Here is a 26,804-nt window from a genome sequence, read left to right on the forward strand (position 1 = left end):
TGGGAAGAGGGAAATGATTACTACTGTAGACTAAATACATTATAAATAACTATATATATTATAGTGGGGCAAAGATTATCTGTCAGCCACTGACTGGACAAGTTGTCCCAGTTAAAAAGACAAGAGTTCTGTAACTTTCATCATACTTACACTTCAACTGTGGGAGACAGAATGTATAAAAGTTCTAGTAATTACATTGTATGATTTTAGTAACGAAAGATCACCTCAATACTTTGGTTGGCAATGACAAAGTCAAACCTTTCTTGTATGTCTTCACAGACTTCTCCCTCCAAAGTTCTGCTATTGGATTGAGGTTTGGAGACTGACTAAGCCTCTACAGAACCTTGGAATGCTTTTTGTGCAGCCACCCCTTCGTTGCCTGGGTGATTTGTTTGGTATCATTGTCGTGCAGGAAGATCAAATCAGGTTTCATCGCTGATGGAAGGAGATTTTTTTCCACAAAATCGGACGATACACGATGGCTAAAGTCATCCTTTCCTCAACACGGGTCATCCTATCCCCTTTGCAGAAAAGCAGCCCCAAATCATATAGTTCCACCCTCATGCTTCACACTGGGTGTTCTTGGGATGCAACTCCACATTCTTCCCCCTCCAATTATGGCGAAAGGGGTTTGTATTCTAGAGTTTTACTTTGGTCTCATCTGACCTCATGACATTCTCCCAATGCTCATCTGAATCATCCATGTGGTCTCTGACAAATTTCAGTTGGGCCCAGACATCTGCTGGTTTAAGCAGGGGGACCCTTCAAGTGCTGCAGGATTTTAATCCATGACAACATAGTGTGTTACTAATAGTAGCCTTTGTTATTGTGGTCCTAGTGATGTTACGCTTGAGCGGGTGGATTGATTCTTTTATAGCTTTATTAAAGCGGAAGTGTCGCTGTAGACATCTTGATGGCTTGCTTTTCGAGAGTAAGATCACTAACTTTCCAAAGCTTCCTGACATCAGGCATGTATTACGGGTACTTTGCGCCAATCTTGATTTCAGGGCGGGGTCGTTAGAAATATTGTCGCGACCAGGAACGTTTTTCTGCAGAAGCTTTACCATAGACGTTGTCTACATGGCTTTTGAGGCAATAGTCACAATATGCTTCACAAAAACAAATAAAAGCAGAACAAGTGAAAATATAATTCATGTCAATGAGCTTTACAGTTGCTTGGTGAGTGTAAGGATCTGCAAATCCAAAGCAAAATGTCCCCCTGGTCTTTGGGAATATTTGCTTCATATGGGTTCAGCGGTTTGGAAAGCTTTGGTTTCTCCATGACTTTGTGGTTCCATCCCTCTTCAGGTTATTTACCCCCCCCCCCCCCCCCCCCCCACTGGGCTGGATACTCACTGTTATCAAGGTCATATGTACTCCACAAGGTGAGATCTTGCATGGAGCCCCAGGTCGAGGGGGATTGTCAGTGATTTTGCATTCATTCCATCTTCAAATAACTGCTCCAGATGTTGATCTCTTCTCACTTCACTGGTTCCCTTTTGTAATAGCTCCTCTTAGTCTTGTACAGGTGTACAATCTTGTCCCTAGTGTCCTTAGACGGCTCTCTGGTCTTGGCCATGATGGAAGTTGGAGTCTGACTGTTTGAAGGTGTGGTCAGGTGTCTTTTACACAGGTGACAAGTTCAAACGGACTCCATTAATACAGGTAACAAGTGGAGGATACGACTTCTTAAAATTCATACAATGTGACTTCCTAAACTTTGAACATTCTGTCTCTTACAGTTGAATGAAAATTACAGACATCTCCCGTCTTTTTAAATGGGACAACTTGCACAATCAGCGGTTGCCAAATGCTCTGTTGCCCCACTGTATGTGTTTGTAAATAGTTTAAATGACATTGTGGGTATTTTACGTGGAAACGCCTGGATCTATTTACTGCGTATGAAAATCAAAGCTCGAGTCAAAGCTACGAGTTAGCTCTACTTGCAGGAAGCTTTGTGGGGTACTGTTTAATCTTACCTTGGTTTTTACATCGTTTGATTTATTTTTTGTTACCCAACTTCACACTTCAGCACCTGTGGCAGCGACTTGGCAACTCCAATTCCCGTACCTGCGTGTGATTGTAATTACTACAAGTGTGGAGAAGCTAGAATGGCTCTTATCACAGGATGCAACTTGCTTCCATGAGAAATCAGCGATAGAGGAGAGTTTTGACTTTTATGACTCAGTGTTAATCACAGACGATTGCATGTTTAGGACAAAATTAGCTTTTTCATGCCTCAAAGGTTTACTGCTACCAGAGAAAGTATTTTTATTTTGTATTATTTGTTTAAATACAGCAAAAATACATATATAAGAATTATATCCAGATGTATTGATGGAGTAAACAATATTACACTGTCACGAAATGTATGAAATATTATTACAAATATTTTATCTTAAACTTTATTTCATATGTCTGCAATTTTCCTGTAAGGTTTCTCTTCTTTGGGTGCTAAAAATGGCAAAAAAATGAGAACCACAGGCAAATACTATATTGATTTTAATTCTTATTATCTTCATATATCTATAGACTTTCAAATGCAGTTGAACATTATTATATGATTGATGATGTTGTCATACTAAGTGGATTTAGAGTGAGTGGATACCACTTTTTTCATTATCCTGCCACAAACAAGTGTTCTTCACAAGCTGTCATGCTTTTGTTGTCATTCTCCATTTGCACTTAAATGTCTTTTTAGTTCCGTCAATCTGACGGAGTTTTAGCTTTTGGGAAGCAATTAACAGATTAAACAAAAAAGCAGCAATTAAACCCTCAAGTTTAGCAATAATTACTACAAAGTTTGAAAGAACGTAGTAAGAAATTACAGACCTGTTAAATAAAGCAAAACATTAGACATTTATAATAAAACAATACATGAATGGGAGTTATTTTGGTCAGGACAGGTTAGCGGGAACACCAAAGCTACCATATAAACTGTGTTTTTGTGTCTGATGAAAGCGTTTCCATGAAGTAAAATTGGAGTTGCCATGCGTTAAATACTTGTAGTATATAGTTTTATTTGAATTACTATGTTGCCTCACAAACGTGTCACTCAAAGACAAGATCCTCACATGGGGAAGTGCCTTGACATTCAGTTTTCTGACATCTTTCTCATGGGCAGCGGTTGTTACTGGAAAATCGTCTCTGTCATTGGCCAAATTAACACTCAAGTTTCGTCCTGATGCTTTAGTCTTGAGTACACCAGTGCTCTGTAAGTGGTAACAGCACGCCTTTTTGATTTAATATTTGTTTGAGAACAGAGATCTGTGAACAGGGCTTGTTGATCGGACTTTTGCCAACGTGTGCGCTCTTCACGGTGGCATTCAGTTAACTTCGTATGTGCAATCTGAGATGACGGCTTTGCCGAGCCTCACAACAACAATCTAAGCCGATGGTTTGGAGTGATGCCTAGAAATGTTGTTTCTTCTTTTGTTTACTATTCAAAACGTGTCGTTTTGCTCTGAGTTTACTCAAGAATACATTTTTCAAAAGACAAATAATGTGAATGTTTACAGTATATGGTTTAGGTTTTTTTTTCTGCTACTCTCCCAAGAAAATAAAGACTTGTGGGCATTTTAATTAAGATAAAATAAAGCACAATAATTTTACTTATTCTGGAGTGATCTTGTCATTAACAATAAAAGTATCTCTTACATCTTGGTAAGATAAGTTTAGGCCAAAATTAATGGAAGATTTTGATCAGAACTGGCAATAAAATCACCTGATGACAGAGGAAATGCTGGCAAATCTGGTATTTTATGTACACTTTAATAAACAAAGGGCCCCTTTATTAACATTACCATTGTACTATTACTATTCAGTGTCCTTAAGGTTAGGACAAAGGGCAGAGAAGGGGGTGTCTGCTTAGTAATGCCATACATAATATGGTTCACCAGTTGTTAATACATTATTTCCTAGTTTATTAATGCTTTATAATGCACTAAGTAACATTAATAAAGGGACCCTTATTGTAAAGTGTTACCTATGTATTTTAAATGTGATTTTTACCTGAAGTTAGGACATCAGTTAAGCCAATAATGTTAAATATTGGACAATTATCTATTTTTTATCTATAAAACACACATAATTCAATTCCACTGCCATGAATACATCACCATTGCGACATTTAGTGCAACATTAGAATAAAATTTGAGGCCACTTTTCTGTCCCTCATGGACTAAGGTGATTTTTAATATATGCATGCTCCTAACAAATATCTGTATCAATTAGATTCAGTTTATCATGAAGCACTGGGATTTATTTATTACAGGGTGTAAAGGTCGTACACATTGTTGCACTCTGTTTAATCTAGTCCAGTGGCCCTCATTAGCTCAGCGCAGGCTAACCAGGTGGCGACTATTTATATATATAGCCATCATCAGGATGTTGCCTCCTTATTTATGTAGGCTTGGTTGAACTCCTGTAATGTTAAAATTTTATGTTTTTACTTTCATTGTTTTAACTAACTGTATTTTTTATATGGAATTTTTATGGCGGCCTTCTTGGCCAAGGCACCTTTGCACAAGAGACTTGTTCTCAAAGGATTTCCCTGGTTAAATAAGGGTTAAATAAAAAAAATAAACGTATCAAACACAAATGTGTTGTAAAGTAGTGAAACACAGTGTGACTTTTTCCAGCTGAGCAGCACAATAAAAGCAGTTTTCCATCATGCTGGCAACATCAAAAACGTTTCTCTTTGGGCTTTTTTGTATTTTTGGTCACTGGTCTTTCCTCTAATGACACAACAAATGAAATCCCTTGTTCTTGTGTGACTGGTCTGGGCTCAGTTTGGGTCGTAAAAGGTGGTGCAGCAGCATGTCAGTACCGAGTGTTTGCACCTGGAAAATTACAAAAGCCTCAGAGAAAAGGCGGAACAACTGCGCTGCTTCCGTGATCCGGCCAAGGACATGATGGTGTCTGTAGACGGCTTCATATGCATACATCAGCATTCCCTTTGATGTGATGAATATTCCATCAATTACAAAAGTAAAACACCCACACACACAATCTCACATCCTCCAGGCATTAAAACCACGTTACAGACTGAAGGTGCATCTGGAAAGGTGACTCAATTAAAAGCCCTTCTTTGTAATCAAATGGATTATGTTTTATTGGGGAATTAAATAAAAACATTGCTGTGTCAGGAAAGCAAAAAACATTATGCAAAATCTTAAAACTACATATAAAAACGCAGATAAAAGACAATGAGACAAGAGTCCTGGGATATATGACAGTGATAAACAACTAATAACAGTAAACGGGCTTCAGAGAGGGCATTAGGGCACGTTACAATAAGCTTAATCTATAAACAATATATTTATTTCAACGGTAACCGCAGTGGTGCCTTTGTATAGGAAGTTGAATACAATGCACCACAGGAAGAAAAAAAAAAAAAAAAAAAAAAAAGCTCCAATCCATCGCAGGAGGACAGAAAACCTGGTCCAGGAATTTTGCTACTTGTTGGAGTGGATGATGGCAGCAGATTCAGCAGAACTAGGGCACGAAAAAAAAAAAAGATTTACTCATTTAATGACTCCTACATTCACCAGACAGAAATGTCAAAAGGCTTTACCAAAGTTGAGATCAGTTTTAAACATTTTGCTTCTGCATTTTCAAAAAGATCTAATTGAGTTTTTGAAATAGAAATCAGATTTTTTTTATTTTACAGTCTGACGACTTCCCGTCTTTGTTTTATTTTCGTCTAATCTTACGGGAAACAACTAAAATAAATACTAGCTGGATACTTTCATCATAGGAACTTTTGCCATGTTCTGAAATGATAAACAGAAATGTAAAAATCCACTACAAAAATCTCAGATCTTAAAACCTGAGAATCAATTCTGCTTTGTGAACGACTACGTTCCAGTTGTTGGTGGCTGCTGTCTGCAAATTCACAGCAAACGTTCAGAAGTACACGACTTACTTTCATACATTTCTAAAAGTCCATTTGCTTCAAGCGTCTAGGCGTGTTTCCACTGTCTGAACTTCAGGGTAAATTTACTGGATCTTTCAGGCACCTTTATTTCACCAGGCCAGCCTAACAGCTGTTTTCCGGCCTGTTTTCAGAGTACCCGGTCAGGGGTAGGTACTCAGAATGGCTCGGTTGAGTTTCTTGTGAAGTAGAATGACTGCGAAAGAAAATAAGCACCGATCACGCAGCTTTAAAACCGTCTTTACTAGGGATGTTCCGATCACGTTTTTTTTGCTCCCGATCCGATTCCGAGTCACTTGATTTTGAGTCTCTGCCGATACCGAGTCCCAATCTGATGCTTTTCAGAAAAGCATTAAAATAAGAAGAAAAAACAAAAAATGTTTTAGCAAAGCATTAAAATAAGAAAAAAACACATCCAAAATGTCCTTTAAGTTTCACTTTCATTTTTTTAGGAAGTACACCAATTAAAAACTTGTTTATATTGTGAATATACTTAAAAGTAGCAGGGTTGCTTTCATCTTAAGTTGTTTACTCCCTCAATATGCAGCGGTGAACCGTGTTCACGAGACGGAGCAGGGAAACACCAACAACGCAGTTGGCTTGTTTGAAGGCAGCGAATCATGAAGCTGTCCAGTATGTACGCACACATTACAAGTGTCTGTATCTCTGCCTTTGCTGTCCGGTTTAAAATACCACCAAGCTGCAGATATTTTAGCTCTCCTGAGGAGACACGTTAGCTCTGTGTTAACAGACTTGCTAACAGCGGAACTTGGTGTCTGAGTCCTTGCCAGCCGTAAATTGTTAAGATGTTACTGTGTTGTTTTCGTACGAGAAACAACTATTATTGATGTAGAGGAACTTATTGAAATGAAAACTAAGCCATTTTTATTTAATTTGAAAATCTATCTCAGGATAAATTTAAAAAGCCATGTTTGTTGTTTCAAAAGGTTAAATCTGATTTATTTCTCCTGATTCCGATCCTTTCAAAAACACGAGATCTGGCCTGATTTCCGATCACGTGATCGAATCGGAGCATTCCTAGTCTTTACTAAACTCCCACCATACCCAAAAACATGGCAAATTTCCCCCACGATGATGTAATTCACAAGGCATTATTCTGGTCATTGAACGCCACATTTTACATCACGCAGCTGCTCTCGTCCTCAGAATGGATTAAATCATGATTGACAGAATAAAACTTTACTGTTATTAATGTTACTGCGGACACTTTTTGGCGCTGATCAGTGACATCATTCACTGCTGAAGCAGTAGCGATTTGCTGACATCTGTTCAAAGTCCTGAAAGGGCTTAATTTTTATGGAGACACAACAGCTGAGAGGACAGGGACATCTCATCTCTTGCTCAGTTTCCGCCTCTAAGAATTTACCCTCAAGTTCTGATAATGGAAACACGTCTCCTGAGGAAAGCCTGCAACGTACCTTCCATCTATTTCCACACTGCTGGCAGAAAACAAACGTGGTCATCGGCTCATCAGCACTACGGGTTTGAACCTGTGAGCAAGCAAACAAACTGTAAGTTACAGTAGTTATTAAAGCATAATTTATTCATTTAAGTTCATTAAACCTACCTGTGTGTAAGTGCAGTTCTTCCCCTTGCATTTGCCACAGGTGAACAGATCAGTCTGCGTTCCTCCGGTGGTGGCCATCTGGTGGTCCCGGACAGCTTCTTTGGTCAAATTTTTCCTCATTTCTTTCAGCTCATCACTGGCCATCTCCTACAGAAAATTACACAACAATACTTCTAAATATGCACATCTATCACACGTTTTTAGTGTTGCAGAGCGTAACTCAACAGCAAGCGAACCTCTGCGGTCATCTTTGCCATCCGCTCTGGAGTGACACTCCCACATAGCACAGTTCTCCTTAAATTAGGATTTTTCATGTCCTTCAAATTTGAGATTCGACTTCGCACACGGTTCTTGTATTTCATGTCTGTGTTCTTAAACTCTTGGTAGATATGTGAAAGAATGTCAAGGAATTCAAAAATAAAAAGAATAAAGCTTTCATTGAAGAACATAGTTTAAACCTACACAGGGCACAATGCAGTTTCAGGTGTAAGAGTATTAACAGATTCATGCAAAGACATGTTTTTGAAAAAACTAAAATAAATGACAGATAAAAAATTATATATATTTTTTCTATTAGGAGCATGACAACGTCCCAAAGCCACACAAACAGCCACTTCTACTAGTGTTTGTTGTTAAGGATATATTCTTCAATCTGCGCTCCAAGCTCCTCACAGTCGGCACCAATAGCAATGTGATCGTCTGAAGATATGAAAGGAATAAACATATCAAAGAGAGGAAATCAAGCTTCAAAAACAGTAAACAAAATATGTACGTGACGCTATGTCTATACCTCCGGTTTGTAGCGCATTGGCCAGCATCTCTCTGCATTTGAGCCTGATAGAGTCAGAGGTGATCGGGGCGCGAGGAAAAGTGTTGTTCAATGTGTTGGGAGCAAGTTCCGAGGATTCACTCTTGCTGCTGGAATTACTGCTGGAGCTGCTGTAGAAAACACAATAACAACCATTCCAAACTGGTTTAAACTAGTTTAAAAAAAAAAAAAAAACAGACCTAAAAAAAAATAAATATGATGTTTTCTTCTGACCTCTCTTCTTTAGCCTCTGGACTTCCCTGTGAGGGAGAGACAACAGGTGTAGTTTGGTCTTTCCTTTTTTCATCTGAAGGTTTCTCTCCACCTCCAGGTTCATCTGAAGTGACAGAAATAAGTAAACAGTTAGTGATAGAAGTGAAAACAGTATCCGTGAGGGTAAAATGTGAAATGCACCGCCAATTTTATGGACCGATTTTCATGGCTGATATCTAGAAGTTTTCCACCTTATTTTCATGCTAAAATATCACTAATGACATCAGTTGATGCACAAAATGTTTGAAACTGAATATGTTTTTGAACTCTGATTCAACTAACTGCTCCATCTTAAATTTGTGCACCTCTCAGTGTTAAAGTCAGACATCTAAGTTAATTTAGAGTATTTATTATGCAGATGTTATTATAGAACGTTAAAATACATTTAAATTAAATTCTGCAACAGCACCGGGCTGCCTGGTGATGTGCCTGACTTTAAATTAGCTTTACTAAGAACAAGTATCGGCCGATGTATAATAAACAGTAAATATCGACCCGATATATCGGTCTACCCTTAGTCTGGGTGTCATTTTCACACATGCAAACATTTAATTATCAGTAATGGAAATCAAAGCAGTTACCCAAAAGCTTCTTCCATGATTTGATCAAGGACTTGGCTAGAGATGTCACTTCATCATCTGTGCTTTGTTTACGGATGGCATTAACAGACATTCCAATTCTGGTGGACTGTGGGAAGACGTGTCAATGCGTCAGTACTGATAAACATCAGCTATGATCACAGGGATCTCTCTAAATGAACAAGAAAGCAAACCTGAAGAAGCTCCAATGTCATTGGGATATTCCGCAACTCCTTCAACAAATCCAAAGCGCCGGCCTGCAGAGTAAAAGCAGGAGGAAGTTTCAAGAAAACATTGTCTCTTCTTACACTGAATCTTTTCTCCGCCTTTCTAGAAATACAGATCAATTCAATTTAACTCAAGGTTAGTGTTTCAGATAAAGGTTAGCCTTCCTAGGATGTAATATGAAAAAATAAACAACCAAGTTATTTTTTATTTGAAATGAAGTAATAATTGTTTTGTAAGAATAATCAATAATTCAAATGTTAATGGTTTATTTACTAATGCAATTTTAACTAACTGTTAAACTTAACTATTATTTAAACTAACTTTATTTAGTCTGGCTTGTCAGACTAGGAATAATGTAGTTTAAGGATTAATATAACGTCTATAGTAGTTCCTTAATTACAGAAACATAACCATTATGTAGCTAACACTGAAGTGTGGATTGGAACACATCACTATTGTAATAAATGAAGGTGGTAACAAATGCTGTCAAAAAATTAAATGTTCCTTTTATTTCAGACATTACGTAACAGTAACTTGAACTTTTGTGTTGAGATTGTTGTTGTTTGAATATGGCATTTAAATATGTCCCTTCATGCTCCACAACACTAGCCTGGCAAGCCAGACTAAATAAATGTATTATTTACTTTGCAAAAAGTAAAAAACTTTGCAAAGCAAGAATATGGTCTAGTTCACTAGGCTACCACAACACTGCTTATAAAGCATTCCTTTGCAGAAAGTACAAATAAACCATCAATTAAAACAACTGGCGGATTGGTTACAAATACAGTTAGCTACAGGTTCATACATGCTTTATGCAATAGCAGAGTGGTGGTTGTGTTGTGCTAGGCTAAATGATACGAACAAGCAACTCTGGAAATAGTTCCTTGCTTTAATTTTAAATAAAAGCACCACCTATAAACTACAAGTGCATTTCCTCACAATCATAATTAGCAAGCATTTTAACTTGCAGCATGGCGTTTCGTTGCTGGGATTTTCAGTTGGCTGCAACCTGGCTAACTTCTAGCGACGTAAACAGAGTTACAGTAACAGAGGCTAATTATCTACAGTTAACTGGGTAATCACAAAGTTCAAGTTGCATCTTTCTAACATGTTATTGGAGATAAATACGTATGTTGTGGTTGAATTACTACCACATTTAAGTAAAAACATGAGCAGAATTTGTTCACGATGACTGAACAGCTAGGAAGCTACATTAGCTTACAGTCAACCCCCATGACATCCATTTAGCACTGGAGTTAGCTATGCTAGCATGTTTAGCTAACAGCATTCATTCCTCTGAGACATCTCACCCCGTTTTTCTTCTGCGCCATTTTATCCATCTTTTTCGCGATTCTGATTACCTCCTCTTCCTCCTTTTTGCCCATGCTTGCTGGTCGGACTGAACTTAAGATTAAAATGCAAACAGAAACAATAAAATTTGCGACAAAAGACCACGCCACTGAAGAGAAAGCGGCTGCGGAGTCAACTTGGCGGCGGACCGGGGACCGCAAAAGATGTGTCCGCTGTGTAGCAGACCCGACTAGACGATGCCCGAGTCCGACACAAGATCAAGGGAAGTTAATCAATTAAAAGCAACGATGTCCATGACAACATCATCTCCCACAAATGGTTACTGATACAAACAGCCTTCTTACTGTATTAAAAAAAACAAGTTTTAAAAAGCAAATCCTTGGTAAATTTCCCAATCTCTATATATTAATGTTCCGTCAGTAAAGCAAAATGTCAGTTAATATATTTGCTTGTCGTTAGATGGCGGCAAAGCGCAACATTTATTGGGAAATAAGTTTCAGAAAATATTAGAAATATTAAAATATGTAATTACAATTAAATTCAATTATTATTATTATTATTAGATTATTATTATTATTATTATTATTATTATTAGTAGTAGTAGTAGTAGTAGTAGTAGTAGTAGTATTGTTGTCACGTTGCGGGTGTAGGAGGCAAAGATGCAGGATAACGTAAAAATGATTTTAATAACAGAGCGGGAACGGCAGGACCAAATACAACGCTGACAACTAACACAGTGATCTGACCAAGACTGGTACAAGACGGGAGGTATAAATACACAGGGAAAATTAGGAACACATGGGCAGGTTAACGAGGGGCAGGTGAGAACAATAAGGACTAATCAGGGCAGGAGAGAGACACAGTCAGGAAGACAGGGACGGATCGTGACAATTGTTGTTGTTGTTGTTGTTATTATTATATGACCACTACGATTAATTAAACATGCATAATGATTGGTTCAGAATTAAACAACTGACTTTTGTTTTGTTCATTCTTTTTAATATTATCAATTGTCACAAATTTACAGAAATAAAAAAAAATCATAGCAAATTATGTCTAACAACTTATATTTATTTTATTAGACTATTCTTAAAACACTATGTTGCCATGCTGTGGAGTTTTCCACTCATAAAATTATGTAAAACATCCATCCATTGTTTTCCGCTTATCCGGGATCAGGTCAGCGCCTATAGCAGAGAGGCCCAGACTTCCCTCCCCCCAGTCACTTGGGCCAGCCTCTCCGGGGGAATTCCAAGGTGTTCCCAGGCCAGCTGAGAGACATATATCTCCAGCTTCTTCTTATGGGTCTCTTCCAAGTTTCACCTGCAAGGTGTCCAGGAGGTATCCTATGACCAGATACCCAAGCCACTGGCTCCTCTGGAGGAGTACTGGATCTACTCCGAGCCCCTCACAGATGTAAAACATTAGCTATATTTATTATTCATCTAAAACAACCTGAGCAGTCATTTTCGAAAAAAAAAATGGTTTTGCTATTGCATTTTAGATGGTCCATGTTATTTTGCTCTTCTTTTAATTTGTGTCACCTTGGTGGAAAAAGGAGCCCGGCTCCACCTATAATGCCAAATGAATTGTTTTAACATGTGATATAAATGTTGAGAGTTATTTTATCTTCAAGCTTGACTGTTAGGATAAGCATATCCTGAATTGCTTTATGCAAATGTAAAAAATGTGTACAAGGCATTCTCAAGTTGTTGGTGGTGCAATAATTAAGTCATTAGAACTTTAGGGGTTGTTTAGAGCGTTTAAACAGAGATGTGGTTATTGGCTGTTCATCATTACAATTTATGGAGCAGTTATGGTGTAAGACTTCAGAATTGTGAAGTTTTATTTGTTTATTTTTGTTAACTGTTGGTTAAAGAGAGAGCTTGGAGATTTGAGACAATTTGACATGTGTGACCCCCAGCAGACACCCCCTAACCTCCCACACGCCACACGTTAGTAGCAGTTCTTACTCAGGCTGGGGCTGCTGGGAATTGGCACTGTGCCTGGTGACTGAAAAACTGTGACACAGCGCCAACCAACTGAGGTATTTAGATAATCTGTCTTCCTAAAAGGCCTGGAATGAAAATCTACCATCACCATGGTTAAGATAGATTATGTTAAAGGGCTGCACACACACTCTACTGACAGACAGTGTGGATTTTTGCAGGACTTGTGGCAATGCCGTGTGCATCCTGAGGTCTGATGGTGGAATTGCTGATACCTGCTGCAGGGTAAAAGTACTCCCTAAAGGCTTTATTCTGCCACGTGCTGTCAGCAAGTGCGCAAAATCTTTCAACTAATCCCTATTAGGCCAAGAACTCACAAATCTGATTACACTGGCTGCTCACAAATTCAAAATAGTCTCTGAGGCCACCTGTGGTCTCTGGACAGAAAAAGATTTGCCATGCTAACTTAGACACAATGTTTGTTTCTATGAACTTTCACCATTTTCTTAAATTCCATGGGCTCACTTCAGTGTTTCTGCACCTAACCATCAACCCCGTTTAATGTTTAATTGTTTTATTGCAAAACATAATGAAAACTTTATTGAGTCACAATGTGAAAAAGCGTATAAAAAGCTGATCTTTGGAGCAGAATGTATAGGCGAATATAAAATATTAATTTTTATGTTTAAAAAAACAAAATCACTGCCCTATTTGTGGAAAAATCTCCATGAAATTATTCATTTTTTAAAAGTCTAAATTTGAATTTCCAGTTAGTAAAGTTAAAATATATTTCTTCTTTCTTTCTCACCTTAGATGCTGATTAGGTATTAGTAAAGATTAGGCAAATTGGCCGTGATGGTGCCTGTCTGCAAATAGTTCTCCAATGCTGCTGAGAGGCTTTGAGCAGCCCGTGCGGCAGTAGCACATGCATGCTTTGTTGCTGCTATAATTAAGGAGAAATGGCATCTTCATGGTAAGCTTTGATTTATTACATCAGACGTTGGTTTTTATTTTTAAGCAGATATGATTTTTTTTTCTGGTTTAAAGGAGCATTAAACCTGTGTTCACTTTTAGGTGGAGAGTCATTGCCTTCATCTTGTTTTTGCTCCAGCGCAGATTTATTAAAGCAAATTAGAAAGCTTAAATTTCTCAACAAACCAACTAACTTTCTGCTTTGACACAAACATTTCTATTTTTAAAATCCAGTCACGCTCATCTGTATTTAAAAATGATCAGACAAACCCTGCTGAACCTAACGCGGTCTAACTGACCTTTACTGTTTCCTAATTAAGGTTTGTTTAAACTACTCCATAGTCTTCATGTTCAAGAGTATGGGTTGTAATGCTTTAGTTGTTTTTTCATCTTATTTTCATTAAGGAGAAAAACCTAAACGACATCATAATGCAGCATTTTCTAAGTAAGTTGTTGTTATATTGATGTCATCATTACTTTACTTGAAGGAGACCATTAATATTTGTAAAGATTTCAGTTTTGAGCCACAACTAAAACAAAATGAAAGGTGAAAAACTCTTATTTTAGTTAATCATTGCCATAATTATTAGTGTGTGTGTGTGTGTGTGTGTGTGTGTGTGTGTGTGTGTGTGTGGCACGTGCACACACACACACACACACACACACACACACACACACACACACACACACACACACACACACACACACACACACACAATTTTTTTATAAAAATTTTACCCAATGATTTTTCTTTTCACACTTTTCTTTTTGTTCACACACTTTTTTCCAGCTAATTGTTTTTATTTAAAACAATAAAAAAAAAAACAAGTTCACATGATGGGAAGTTACAGGTTAGAACTGGTTTTACATACAAGAGGGGGAAAAACCCCCAGAATTTCAGCTTAACATGAGAAGAAAAATATCCAGTGACAGTATTCAAAATGAAAAATTGCAAATCCCTCTCCATCTTTTTGTTTCCCAGCCACTTCCCCTCAGTATGAGCAGCACCTCTGTCCAAGACCCCCAAGCCCAGGGCCTGCCTTCCAGTAGTGGGCCCACCTCACCCTCCCGACCTCTACAGCCCTCCTCTGAATCTTCAGTGTCTAAAAAAGTTTGCTTCTACAAAAGCGGTGACTACAAATTCAGTGGCCATCGTTTGATCATCACTGCCCGCACCTTCAAGACGTTTGATGCTCTTCTGGATGCTCTGTCCAAAAAAGTGCCTCTGCCGTTCGGAGTAAGAACAATCACCACGCCGCGGGGAACTCACCTTGTTAAAGCTTTAGAGGACTTACAGGATGGGGGAGCTTACGTGTGTTCTGATCAGAAACGGGTGAAGCCGTTAAACCTGGATGAGGTGAACCGGAGACAGGTACCTTGGAATGCAACCAGACTGCTCAGCGCACGGCGGCGAAAGCGTCAAGGACTCCGATCTGGTCAGTTTGAAAGAGGGAACAATGCAACCAGCAGGCCAGCAAAGATCACTGAAAGGGTGGCAGTACGGACTCCGAAGAAGCTTGTAGTCATCAAAAACAGAGATCCCACCGTTAAACGCACCATAGTGCTGCAGAGGAGAACTGCACCAACATTTGATGCTTTGCTGGATTACCTGTCTCAGATCCTCCAGTTTCCAGTGCTGAAACTTTACTCCACCGAAGGCAGAAGAGTGAGTAATTATTAAGCTGTATCTGTCCACCCTTCACACACACATCATCAGAGACCTCAGACCCTACCTTAGGGTTAGGGTTAGACCCTCACAACACAGACCAAAGCCTAGTAATTCAATTTAAATAGATGGTTAGATTTCACTTGAAAAGACATTGGACAGAAAAACTTAAATTATGTTTAACTGTGCTTGTAAGATTACAATTGCAGCTTTACGAATCCTACAGATGAAGGTAAATATATGTCAGTTTTGTGAATTTAAATAGCAAAAGACATTTCAAGAAGTACTAAGAAGTACCATCAAATAGCTCCTGTTGGGTTACTCATCTAATCCCTCAGCCTCGGGTTAAAGATCACAGGAACTTTTACATTTGGTCAACACTTGTAATCCATCTTTGGCTGGTCGGTTTTAAAGCTGCAATGGCAAATCTTCAAAACAAGCTAGCTTAAAACCTTTTTTCCTGCCTCTTAACATTCTGAAGTTGTATACGGGATTGACTCACAAGGCATTCGTTTATACTTGAGACGACTGTTGAAAAATGAATGAACTTGTCTTTGAAGAAAAAAAGCTATTTTAATGTTTTAGATAATAGTCAAGATTTCATGGTGTCCTCTGAATTATTACTTTCCTCCATTCTTATTCCAGATTGATGGTCTTGCTGCTCTCATTCTGTGCTCTGGAGTTGTTGTGGCAGCTGGAAATGAGCCATTCAGATTAGGGAATTACAACTTCCAAAGAACGGGCCAGATTGCTCAGATCTTGTTTGTGGAAAATGTGGAGCCATCGTTACAACCTAGTATCAGTAAGTGTGGAAATGTTCTTGGATAATTGATAAATGTGACTGATTAGAATTTCATATGAATTCAAGAGGACACATCTTCCAAAATTTACCTTTTGCACCCTTTTGTGCTGTCTCGTGGGTCTCTACTGCCTCTATGAACACTCCAAATGTAAAAAGAAAAAAATCCAACCAGTGTTTGGTGTTAGGAATTATGTGACTAAAACAAGCCATTTCAAAAAGTCTCAGTTTTTGATTTCACAAATGGAAAAATGAGCATAGAACAACCTCTCATGTGCAAGTGTGCTGCTGCTGGAGGAGCAGCTGCTCTACTCCGATCACCCCATCATATTGGAGCTTCTCAGTTTACAGTAGCCTGAGAGGGGGGTGGAGTAGACGTGGCCAGCTCCAGGTGGTTTCCTTAAAAGCGTGATCCACTGAAAAACAATCTTTTAATGATTATTTTTGATTATAATCGTCACTCTGAGTTTTTCATGCATGCTGAACATGAAAATAGTCTCCTACACCTATCTCCTGCATTAGCTTCTGAGAAAAAATAGATGTTGAGACTCTAGGATTTTAAAATTCTGACAGATCTACGTAACACTGTTACTTAACATTCATGAACTCACCCATCTTGACTCACAACAGGGAAGTCTGTTGTTGGTTTAGCATGTAGGAAATAGCACAGGACACCTCAGTAGTAGAAGCTAACCATTAGCATCAGCAACTCCATTACATGGCAGAATTCCTCCAGGCTCGTGTTATTTGTGGAGATAAAGCATCCATGTTGCAGAGCAAACAGAGTCAGTGGGTGTTGCTGTTAGCCAATCAGAGGCGAGATGCCCAAATATCAGGAAATAAGATGCCAAATTCTGCCGTGTTCTACCACTCTCTGATCTGGCTCACTTCTAGCTGTGATACAGGCGCACCAGGCATTCATTCCCTAGAGACCAATGCTAATGTTTTAAAATATGAGTAAAGTGCCGCTTTAGGTTATTTTGTCAGGAGAGATTCACATGATAATTGATATAACTAGTCTCAAATTGTCCAAAAAAAAACCCAAGAAACAATATTTATATAACCTTGTTCTCTCTTTGTCTTCCACTTTCTCCTCACCTGCATTCCCATCAAACAAATCCAACCGCAGAGAAGAACAAATCTTTCTCAAGTGGACGAGACTCCAGAAACTTCTCCCTTTCATCAGAGCGATTTGTTGTAAACCAGATAAACACGTCTCAGAGTGGAAGCTTGAGTGGCCACCAGCACCATCCCAAGAGATCATCAGAAAAAGAGTCTCATCCGCTTCAGACATCCACGGAAATGTATGAAAACGAGGGGAGAGACGTTGAGCCCGGTGCTTGCATTGTGCCTCGAGATGATGACATCGAGAAGTCCTTCTGTGTGAATCCAGACGGCAGCATGACAGTGGAGATGAAAGTCCGCCTGACCATTAAGGAGCAGGAGCTGCTTTACTGGACGACCACGCTCAGCCGCTCCAGCCTTAGCAGGAGGAAAGTCTGTACTTCTGGTTCTGCCTCTGAAAGAAACTCACCTGACTCGAACAACGTCATTGCCAAAGACTCCTCGAATGTTCAAGAGGACGAAACAAAAGAGGACAACTGCCACAATGGGGCTGTCAGCTTTAACGATGAGCAGACTTGTAAAAGCTTCACTTCCACAACTTTAGGGAAAGCTACAACAAGGCTGAAGCGCACTCCTACGCCAGGTCCCCGACACGTTAATAAAAAGACGTCTGTCGAGAGCGTGAAGGTGGTTACAGAGACGGGGGTTCAGGAGAGCACCAAGGGACATTATTCTTATACGGAGAGGACCAGAGATGGTGAGACAGCTGAGGAGTTCTGCATTGTTCGACACAGTAGCAGCAGCAGCAGCAGACCCATGGCCAAACCTCGTACAACAGCATCATCAGGAGCGAGCAACGAGCGCTTCTCCACGAGGACTTCAGGGGAAGCCGAGGTCCTTCAGATTCAGAACAACGGAATGGAGGTCACAGAGACGGTGATGCATATTTACGAAAGTCAAGGCTGTTACGACAACTACTTTGCAAATGAGGAATACAGCGCAGATGCAGCTTCTTTACAAGCCTCTCCTTCGGTGGCAGAAAGCAAACCGTCCACAGACTCCGGGCCTCTCTCGTCCAGCAACGACTGCGATATAGATTGTAACTGGCAGCCGCCTAATGCTGAGTCACTGCAGAGGCAGAAAGAGGAGATGCTTTCACTGTCATCAGAACCAGAGTCGCTGACACGTCAGGTTGCAAACAACCCGTCTCCAGCACTGGAGAACAAAGCTGTCAACACACAAAGTATGGAGAAAGTCAAAACAGAAAACACGGCAACAAGCATCAAAAGGAAAAAGATCATCAGCTCAACAGCTTCTACAAACAGCACAGACAAAACCCGGAAAGAAATCCGCTCCTCAAGGCACAGTAAACATTCATCTACTGATAAGATGAGCAGTGATGCCAGTGTTGGGAAAAAGAGCCTGAGCTCATCAGAGAAATCCAAAAGTGTTTTAAACAGTAAAGGAGAGGAAAAATCACACTCGAGACCATCGATCAAAGATCAACCAAGACCCCAAAAGGGTTCAGCCTTATCTCTACCATCTGAAAATGTTACAACAACCCCGCCTAAGAGGATAAACACGGTTAAAGCTGCCGGAAATGATAACAGCCTCAATGTAAATTCTCCCATCGGAAGGCCTCGGATCAAAAAGAACATGTCAGACATTTTACCAACAAAAAAGTCCTCAGCGTCAAGCACAAGGACAATTGGCAGGCCCAAGTCTCTGATGGAATGCCAGCAGTCACCTCCCAAGCTGAATGTTGAGCTGAGTGAAAGTGGATCCATTCCTTCTCTCAATCCCTCACCTTCGGAGATCCACCAGTACGTCGAGGACTGGTTAGAGAAGGTCAGTCCGAACCCTGCGCCGTATGCAGAAGAGCTGATGGCAGACGACGCTGAAGCTCGGACAAAGGTTGTGTTTAAATTGGGTGATGACTCTGAATCAGAGGAAGTCACTGACCACCAGACAAATGTCAGTGATGCTATGAAGAAGTCCTCTTCCTGTCTATCGGTTCCTCTTTTTCACGAGGGCCCAGCAACACCGCTGCTGCAAGGGGAACAGAGAGCACGAGGGCTGTGTGTTTCAATGCCAAGTGTCAGAGCTGACCCACTAACACACGAGAACAAGCTCAGGCTGCACAAATCCGCAGAGGCGATCGGTCCAGATGAAAGTGCAATGTCTTTATCTAACATGTTGAGCCCCAAAGACAAGATGAAACCTGTCCTCCAGCAGCTTTGCTCGTCAATTCAGTGCATCAGAAGAACCAGCGACGCAGCGCCCACGCTTCAAAATTCCAGCAGCCTTCCCAATTTCTCCACGCAAGTCGCCTCCGTGTTCGGATCGTCGTGCAAAGCCTTCCTGTCATTTCTGTCTGTGATGACTTTGAAAGACAACCTAAAAGGCTCCCCGCCAGCCGGAGCTAATCAGTCAAGAACCACGTCGGAGGCCATGTTAATGATGGAATCCCTGCAGAAGATTTCCACCATGGAGGACGAAGAGAAGCAAAGGGCCAGTCTGACTGATTTGCAAAGCAGAGCGTCATCTCAGTTCAGAGAGAGATGGAAGGATTTCCAGATTATGAGAGAAAGGTTTGAGAGCGAGCCGCTCTCCCCCAGAGTTTCAGAGACGGAGTTTGCTCTGGATGTCGTTTCTGAAGGTGGGGATCTGTTTGAGGAGCGTCGTCTGGGTCTGGATGAGCTGATGGATGAGCTGAACATGCCGCAAGACCTCCGGGAGGAAATCGCCTCGACGATCCAAAGCTTCTACCCGGTCGACGAGAGCACCTTTGTTGAGACGGTTAAGCACGAATCAGACTCGGAGGAAGACGTGGAACTGCTTATTGGTGAAGATGAAACAAAACTTTCACCAGAGGCCGACAGTTCAGCTGAGGACCTAAATGAAGCAAGAACAGAATTTAACGGGTCAGAAGAATCAGAGATAAACAAGCCGCCGAAAGATGAGGAAGTAGAGGAAGGAAATCCAAAAGAGAATGAAGAAAAAGAAGAATGGAAAAGGGAAGAAGGTGTTGTAGTGAGGTTTCTTGAGAAGGCAGGAAATGATGAGAAGCAGAAAGATTGGGAGGAAGAGAGAATAAGTGGTGGAGAATCTGATGAGAAAGGAAGAGCAGGAATAACAGAGGATGAGGAGGTCATGAGGAATAGGTTAGAAGGAATAGATAAAGATCAAACTGAAGAGAATGGTGAAGGGTTAGCAGATGAAACAGGACATGAAGGTAGCGTAGAAGATACGGATGAAAGAGAAGGTGCCAACGAGACAGAGGAGGAAGAAAAGGAAGCAGAAACTTTAATCGATGAGAGTCAGGAGGAAGGGGACAATTTTTCTGAGGATGTAGAAGAGGAGGAGCGAATGGGGAAGGGTGAGCTCCACGATGAAGATGAGGAAGAACCTTTAACAGATGGCAGGGGTGAGGAAGAAGGAGAAAAACTATGTTATGTGGGTGTAGAGGAGGAAGGAAAAGGTGAGAATGACGACAGAGATGAGGCAGAAGCTTTAAGTGATGAGAGTCAGAAGAAAGTAGAAAATCCTTGTGATGTAGAGAAGGGAGGAAACAGTGAGGAAGATGAAGAAACCATAGAACATGAAGAGAAAGAGGTGGAAGAAAATGGCCTCACAGAGGAGGCAGAGGAAGGGACTGATGAAAAGTGGAAAGTCAGTGAAGAGAAATGTGAGGAAGCAAACAGGGAGGAGGGCAATGACAGAACTGATGAAGGTGAAAACAAAGAAGAGGTGAAGCAGTTAATGAAGGAAGTTATAGAGAGAAATGTCAATGAGGAGGAATTTAGTGAAGAATACAAAAGTGAACAAAAAGAGAAGGACGACACAGAAGAAGAAAGGTGTGATCAGGCTGAAAAAGACAGAAATGTTCAGGAAGTAGAATCAACAGAAGAAGGGGAAGTCATAGATGAGTTAGGGGATGAGGAAAACATGACTGTAGATGAAGAGGAGAGGGTCAGTGATGAAGAAGAGCGGCCTTCAGAGCACAGAGGCAGCTGCCAAGGAGCAAATCTACAAGATAATCAGGAATCTCCTTCCCAGTATTCCTCTGAAGGCCAGTGTGAGGATGACAAAGGCAGAGACACTGCCCACGAAACAGATGAAGGAGGGGAAGAGCATGAAGCTGGAAGCATCAGTTTGTCCCATCCAGGAGAAATTTCCCAGGAATTACTTGACTTTGTGAATAATGCCCTCCAGTCCCATTCCCTGGTGTTCACATATGACACCCAGGGGAACTTGAGGATAGTGACTGACAACGCTCGAGTTGTACAACCCAAACAAGGCATGATACCAAAAGCTGGGAAGGACAATTCTTATGGTTTAAAATGTCTGCCAAGCCCGATCACGTCTGATTTATCTGATTACAGACCGGAAACTTCAGGAAGTGGAGGATATAAAACCCAGGAGTCTGAAGACATTGTTTCAGAGAATGGAGAAGATGCTCCAGAGAAACAGTCAATCAAAACTCAATCATCATCCAGGACTGAGAGAAGGAATCAGAGACGGGCTGTCTCAAATGTGTCTGCTGTGAGCAGCTCAGAGGCCTTGCAGAATTCCAGTATCGGAAGTGTGAGGAGTTCCAGCGATGCCGGTACTAAGTCTTCCAGGGAAGATCTCTCCTATTTCAGTGCTGCGAGCTCACTAAAAGCAGAAGCTGAAGCACAAAATGCACAAAGCAACACCGATGGTGTTTTGATTGATCAAGGGAGGTGGCTTCTGAAGGAGAACCACCTCATACGGAAATCTCCTCCAGTCTCCTTGGGAATGTACAGGGATTTGGACAGCACATCCGTAGACACAGCTCACGGGAACATGAGTGAGGATTCCCCGCCTTACACCAAAACCCAACACGACCCCCTCGCTGCCATTTCCTCATCGGAGCTCGAGGAGATGGCGAAGCCTCTAACTCCAAAGTGCACCTACTACAACATGCCTCACGGGAGTGACTCCGACCCGTTTTTAGACGACGTCAGCGACAGAAGTGTGAAGCTCGACGCGAGCAGCGTGAAAGCACGAGGCTTCAGGGTGTCGCCAGCTGTCGACACGTCTAAAACTTGGACAAACAGAAATGGAAGCCTGTCGTCGTTTGCATCGGTTGAGTTCAAAATCCCAGACAGGAAGGTGCATCCTGAGGGTGAGTCATCAGCTGTGAGGCAAACAAGAAGGACATCTAGTGGAGAGCAAGGTGCATTACAACCTCAGGACTCTCTGGAGTCATTGCATTTGAGATGTGGTCAGTACTGCCCCATACTGTAGGAGCTGGACTCTGACTGTCAACAAATACGCTGTTCTGCTAGTTTTTGAGGGACTGGTTTTATTGTGTTGCTGCTAGAAAGTGATTTATTTTATATAAGCATACTGTTGCAGAGGAGAGTTGTGCCTCTGGTGTTGGTGTTGTCAAAAATATTTTTATACAAAAAAATAAATTCAGTTGATGCTGATAAAATTAATGTTTCAGCAAATTAAAAACAGACTTTTTACCGACTCTGAGTTTCTGACTGCCAGTTTGTACATTCCTGATTTAGATGAAAACATCATTTTTTCCCCCTGTATCAGTCAGAGAAGTAAATCATGTCTGTATTTATGTTTGTTTTTAGGAATGTAGCAAAACGGGAGGATTTAAAAGTAAAGAGGTAACTTTAAATATTGGTGAAAGGGTTAAAAATAATAGACATTATACTTATTTTATCAGTAAATCAAACTGGAAAAATCTAACCGTGCCTTCATTCAAATATTTAGATTTAGATTAGTTATTAATACACAGTAATTTGATTATTACTGTAAATACTTAAGAAAGTTATATGCATGCAATACATTTCAATAATCATGAGGTGTCTTCTGTCTTAGAAAATCATGTTTCCCAATTCCTTAACTCACTTAAAGGAAAACTGAAAACCATTTTTTTGATGAATATTTTTGATTAAACTCGGTCACACATCTCCTTCATTAGCTTCTGATAGAAAACAGACGGTGAAAGTCTGTCACACTGTCACTTAGTATTCATGGACTCACCCATTTTGACTCATGACGGGGAAGCATGTTGTTGGTTTAGCGTCCAGGAAACAGCAAAGAACATATTGGCTATTAGAAGCTAACCCTCAGCATTAGCAACTCTACCACATGGCAGAACTCCTCCAGGCGTTTGTTGTTTGTGAAGATAAAACATCAGCATTGCAGAGCAAACCGAGCCAGTGGTGGCATTGCATTGCTGTTAGCCAATCGGAGGCGAGATATCCAAATATCAGGAAATAAGATTTCTGATCCTGTTGTGTTCTGCCACTCTCCCCTCCAGTTAACTCCTCTGCTGACAGGTACTTCTGGGCTTTTTTTTACTCAAGTTTGACTTACAAAGCATTCTTTCCTAATAGAAACCGCTGCAAATGTACTGATAAAACGAGTGTTCAACACCTTTAAACTCATTCACTAGAGGTAGGACCTCACTAGAAGAAGCAAGTTATTATTATTTTCTCAAGAACCATGGCCTCAGATTTGGAGGTTCTGATCATCATCCCAGTTGCTTCACACTGGGCTGAAGACCTCCCCAACACACAGTTCTATGGTCACAGTCTTAAGGAGCTAAACAGACCACGCCAACTTCTAAATGCATTGTTTTAATCAGGTAGTAAAAACTCATTTTCACACATAGATTGACCATTTTTACATACTTTTATTCGAATAATATATTGTGAAACATGTCTGGAGTATTTTATTTGAAAGTTGTATTATTATTTAATGGTCTAAAGTACTTACTTCTAGCTGTTGTTTCTTCTCAGTCTGGTGTTATCCTTCTCAGACGGTTGAGAAAATGTTGTGTTAACCCTCTGGAGGCAGGCGTTGCAGATTTGCAACACTTAAAACCTACCTACCTGGTTACTCCACATACGTATTTCATGAGCCTTTTTTTAATTCAGAAGTACCCCTGAAGGACTTAGTTGTTCATCCTTTTATCAAAACTTATTTTGAGCCTGAGAGGGTTAATGTAACTAATGCCTCTGATGCAGTGAGGAGAGACAACTGATGTGATCCTCCCTGACAGATCAGCTTTCAGCACGAGTGACAAGAGGGGACAGAAGACAGATAATTAGTTTAGACAGTTTGCCCTATTTTTTTTAGATAAGGGTTAGGGTTTCATGGCAACGAGAAAAGAAATTTAGCAAAAATGTCATCATGGTGTATTTGCACGTTTCCTCATTCTCCTCTTGACCCAAACAACCCCTAAAAAGAACGAGACAAAGACACGAGGAAACAAAGACATGGAGGTCTTTACAAAGTGGCCATTCTGGACTCTTTCCAACAGGATTTTGCCAGTCACCATGGAGATCTGGAAAAACAACCTCAGCTGTTTAATTCCTCTGTTGTTGCTGTAGCCCAGAGGTATTCAGTGGAAGCTTCTCTGAAATGCACACACATCTCTACTCAGTCCAGTTTGCTCATCGCTGACGGGAAAGGGCAGAAGAGATCCACAAAGCCAAGATTAAGTTAAATTAAAGTGGTCATAAAGAGGCTTTACATTGGGAATAATTTATCGCAGCACTAAACTTTTGTGCATGCTCCTTCTGCAGAAAGAAATAGCTTTAACACAAACACTTTTTCTGGATAGGAGCAGAATGGTTCTTTCAACACCTAACATGCTAAATTCACCAAGAAAATTCAGTCTACTAAAACACTACATCGTAATCATGGTTTTATGAAGCAGGTTTCTTTTTTATGTCTTTATTCAAGAGAGATTCAGGGAAAGGCCTAACGCTCCTGAAAATCTGCTTTCAAGTGACTTATGTCTGTTTTACATTTGAACAGATTTCTCAGGTTTTTACTTAGCATCACATCCTGAAAGAATCTGATTACTTCTGGAAAAAAACAAAATGTCATCATCGCCTCCTGAGCTGTGAAAATGTCCATTCGGAAACGCTCCTAGTTTGTAAAAATTAAACGATCATGGTGTTAGTGTTCTGGTCAGAGGTTCATTGTTCTAGATTAGTCTCCTGTGACACAGATTGTTATTTCACCCCAGACCCCCAATCATTCAGCACCCAGCACACCTGTCCTTCACCTTTTGAATCCAGCTGCTCCTCATTCTCCTAATCACCATGTATGTCTTCAGTTCCTCTTAGTTCCTATTGTGCATCACCATGGCTTTCCTCTAGTATCCTCTGACCCCTTCTTTCCACTGGACGTGAGAGCGGCATGTAACAAAATAGAAGTGTTTCATCCCCAAGCTCCCTTCCAACCGGGAGCTGATCCCATAAGGATAAAAATCACGGGAGAATTGCAACACCAGGCGTGATTTCAGAAGTTCAAACAACCCCCTTGTTTGAGATGAGCAGCGCCTCGCCTGGAAAAAAGACGAGAGCAGATGACGCAGTCGGACAGGTTTCCCTACATGTAGCTTGCGGGCGACGATGTCATGGTCTGTATCTGCCCCTTCCTTCATGTGCCTCCTGGTGTTTCTCCATCCTCTCTAGGTGCTCCTTTTGTGTCTTCTAGCGCCCTCATGTGTCGTGTCTGCATCTTCCTCATGTGTCTCCTGGTGTTCCCCATTTGCCCTCTAGGTTTCCCCCCTCAGACATCCCTTTCCCAGGTCCTGTGCTCTCTTGGCCCCCTCTTAGCCACACCCCTGTTGTTTCTTTCTATGGTGTTTTCCTTTAGTGTCAGCTTCCCCTTAGTATATTAGTCATGGTTCACGCTTTCTGGTCTTTTGTTTTTCTCTTAGGTCATTTTACTTTGTTACAGCCTTTCAGCATTTAGTGTGTTTTTCCCACCAGTGTTTTCTTCCTCCTCCCTGATTCAGTCATTGCCTTCACCTGGTCCTCCTCCCACACCCCACACACCTGCAGCTCATCTCCCACTCATCCTCCCTGTGTATTTAAGCCCTGTCTTGTCTCAGTGTCTTGTCGGTCCATTGTGTTTGTATTCTGTCAGCGTTTGTTCGTGCTCTTGGTGAACGTTGTTTCTCCTGCTTTGGAGTTTTGGACTTTAGGCTCGCTGCCTTTGGATTTATTTTGTTCATCCTTCAAAAATAAAGGATTTTACTTTACATCATCTCCTGCCTCGTGTCATCCTGGGTTGCTGCATATTTGGGTCCTAAACATCCCCAAAACGTGACAGACGACGGATGAAGATGTCGCATTAGAATTCATGTTTGTTCAATTTTTCATTTTAATTCTGGTGCCTGTGAGCAACTGAGACACATTCTAGCATAATATTGTAGACATGTGCACATGAAGATGTGACTGTAATAATAAGTAAAGGTCATCAGCTGTAGAGTTCTAGTGTGCTCATAGGAAACGTTACAAAAGAAAACAAATCACATTTCTCTTTATGGCCTATAGTTGTCATCATCATCATGATTTACAGAATACATGTGACCAACTAACATTTCGCATTTTGCTACCAGATGTTTGGGTCAGAATGTGAACCAATCAAATCTTACATCAGGTGAGACATGATGTGGAAATCCAAGTCAAGTCCAAGTCCTTAACTTTGAATTTTCAAGTCATCTGTCCAACTTCAATTTAATGACAATGATAATAAAGGTTTCACAGCCGGTGGACAGCAACTGCCGCGCCTTGCTCCAAAATCTGCGGCCGCCTTGATCTCATGAGGTTATTGTTGCC

At 40.6% G+C, this 26,804-nt stretch overlaps 2 protein-coding genes across 4 annotated transcripts; one reads left to right on the forward strand and one right to left on the reverse strand.

The window, feature by feature from the left end:
- Nucleotides 1-5,085: 5,085 nt before the first annotated feature.
- On the reverse strand, nucleotides 5,086-10,954 carry tcea1 (transcription elongation factor A (SII), 1). Of its 3 annotated transcripts, none has more exons than XM_015956592.3 (10): nucleotides 10,721-10,954; nucleotides 9,377-9,439; nucleotides 9,186-9,291; nucleotides 8,566-8,668; nucleotides 8,314-8,462; nucleotides 8,166-8,222; nucleotides 7,760-7,914; nucleotides 7,524-7,670; nucleotides 7,375-7,446; nucleotides 5,086-5,496 (listed from the first exon to the last, which is right to left on the reverse strand). In XM_015956592.3, the coding sequence occupies exons 1-10, from the start codon at nucleotides 10,793-10,795 to the stop codon at nucleotides 5,488-5,490; spliced, it is 936 nt and encodes a 311-aa protein (XP_015812078.1). In that variant the 5' UTR covers nucleotides 10,796-10,954; the 3' UTR covers nucleotides 5,086-5,487. The 3 variants fall into 3 exon arrangements, with proteins under 3 accessions (XP_015812078.1, XP_070397738.1, XP_070397737.1); XM_070541637.1 differs by having other exon boundaries at nucleotides 7,760-7,909; nucleotides 8,161-8,222; nucleotides 10,721-10,953; XM_070541636.1 differs by having other exon boundaries at nucleotides 7,760-7,909; nucleotides 8,161-8,222; nucleotides 8,314-8,459; nucleotides 10,721-10,933.
- Nucleotides 10,955-14,333: 3,379 nt separating this feature from the next.
- LOC107383795 (oxygen-regulated protein 1) lies at nucleotides 14,334-22,825 on the forward strand. Its single transcript, XM_054741626.2, has 3 exons — nucleotides 14,334-15,308; nucleotides 15,954-16,110; nucleotides 17,237-22,825. The coding sequence occupies exons 1-3, from the start codon at nucleotides 14,550-14,552 to the stop codon at nucleotides 22,444-22,446; spliced, it is 6,126 nt and encodes a 2,041-aa protein (XP_054597601.1). The 5' UTR covers nucleotides 14,334-14,549; the 3' UTR covers nucleotides 22,447-22,825.
- The last annotated feature ends 3,979 nt before the right edge of the window (nucleotides 22,826-26,804 follow it).

The sequence above is a fragment of the Nothobranchius furzeri genome, chromosome 11 (assembly GCF_043380555.1).
Source record: "Nothobranchius furzeri strain GRZ-AD chromosome 11, NfurGRZ-RIMD1, whole genome shotgun sequence".
NCBI lineage: Eukaryota > Metazoa > Chordata > Actinopteri > Cyprinodontiformes > Nothobranchiidae > Nothobranchius > Nothobranchius furzeri.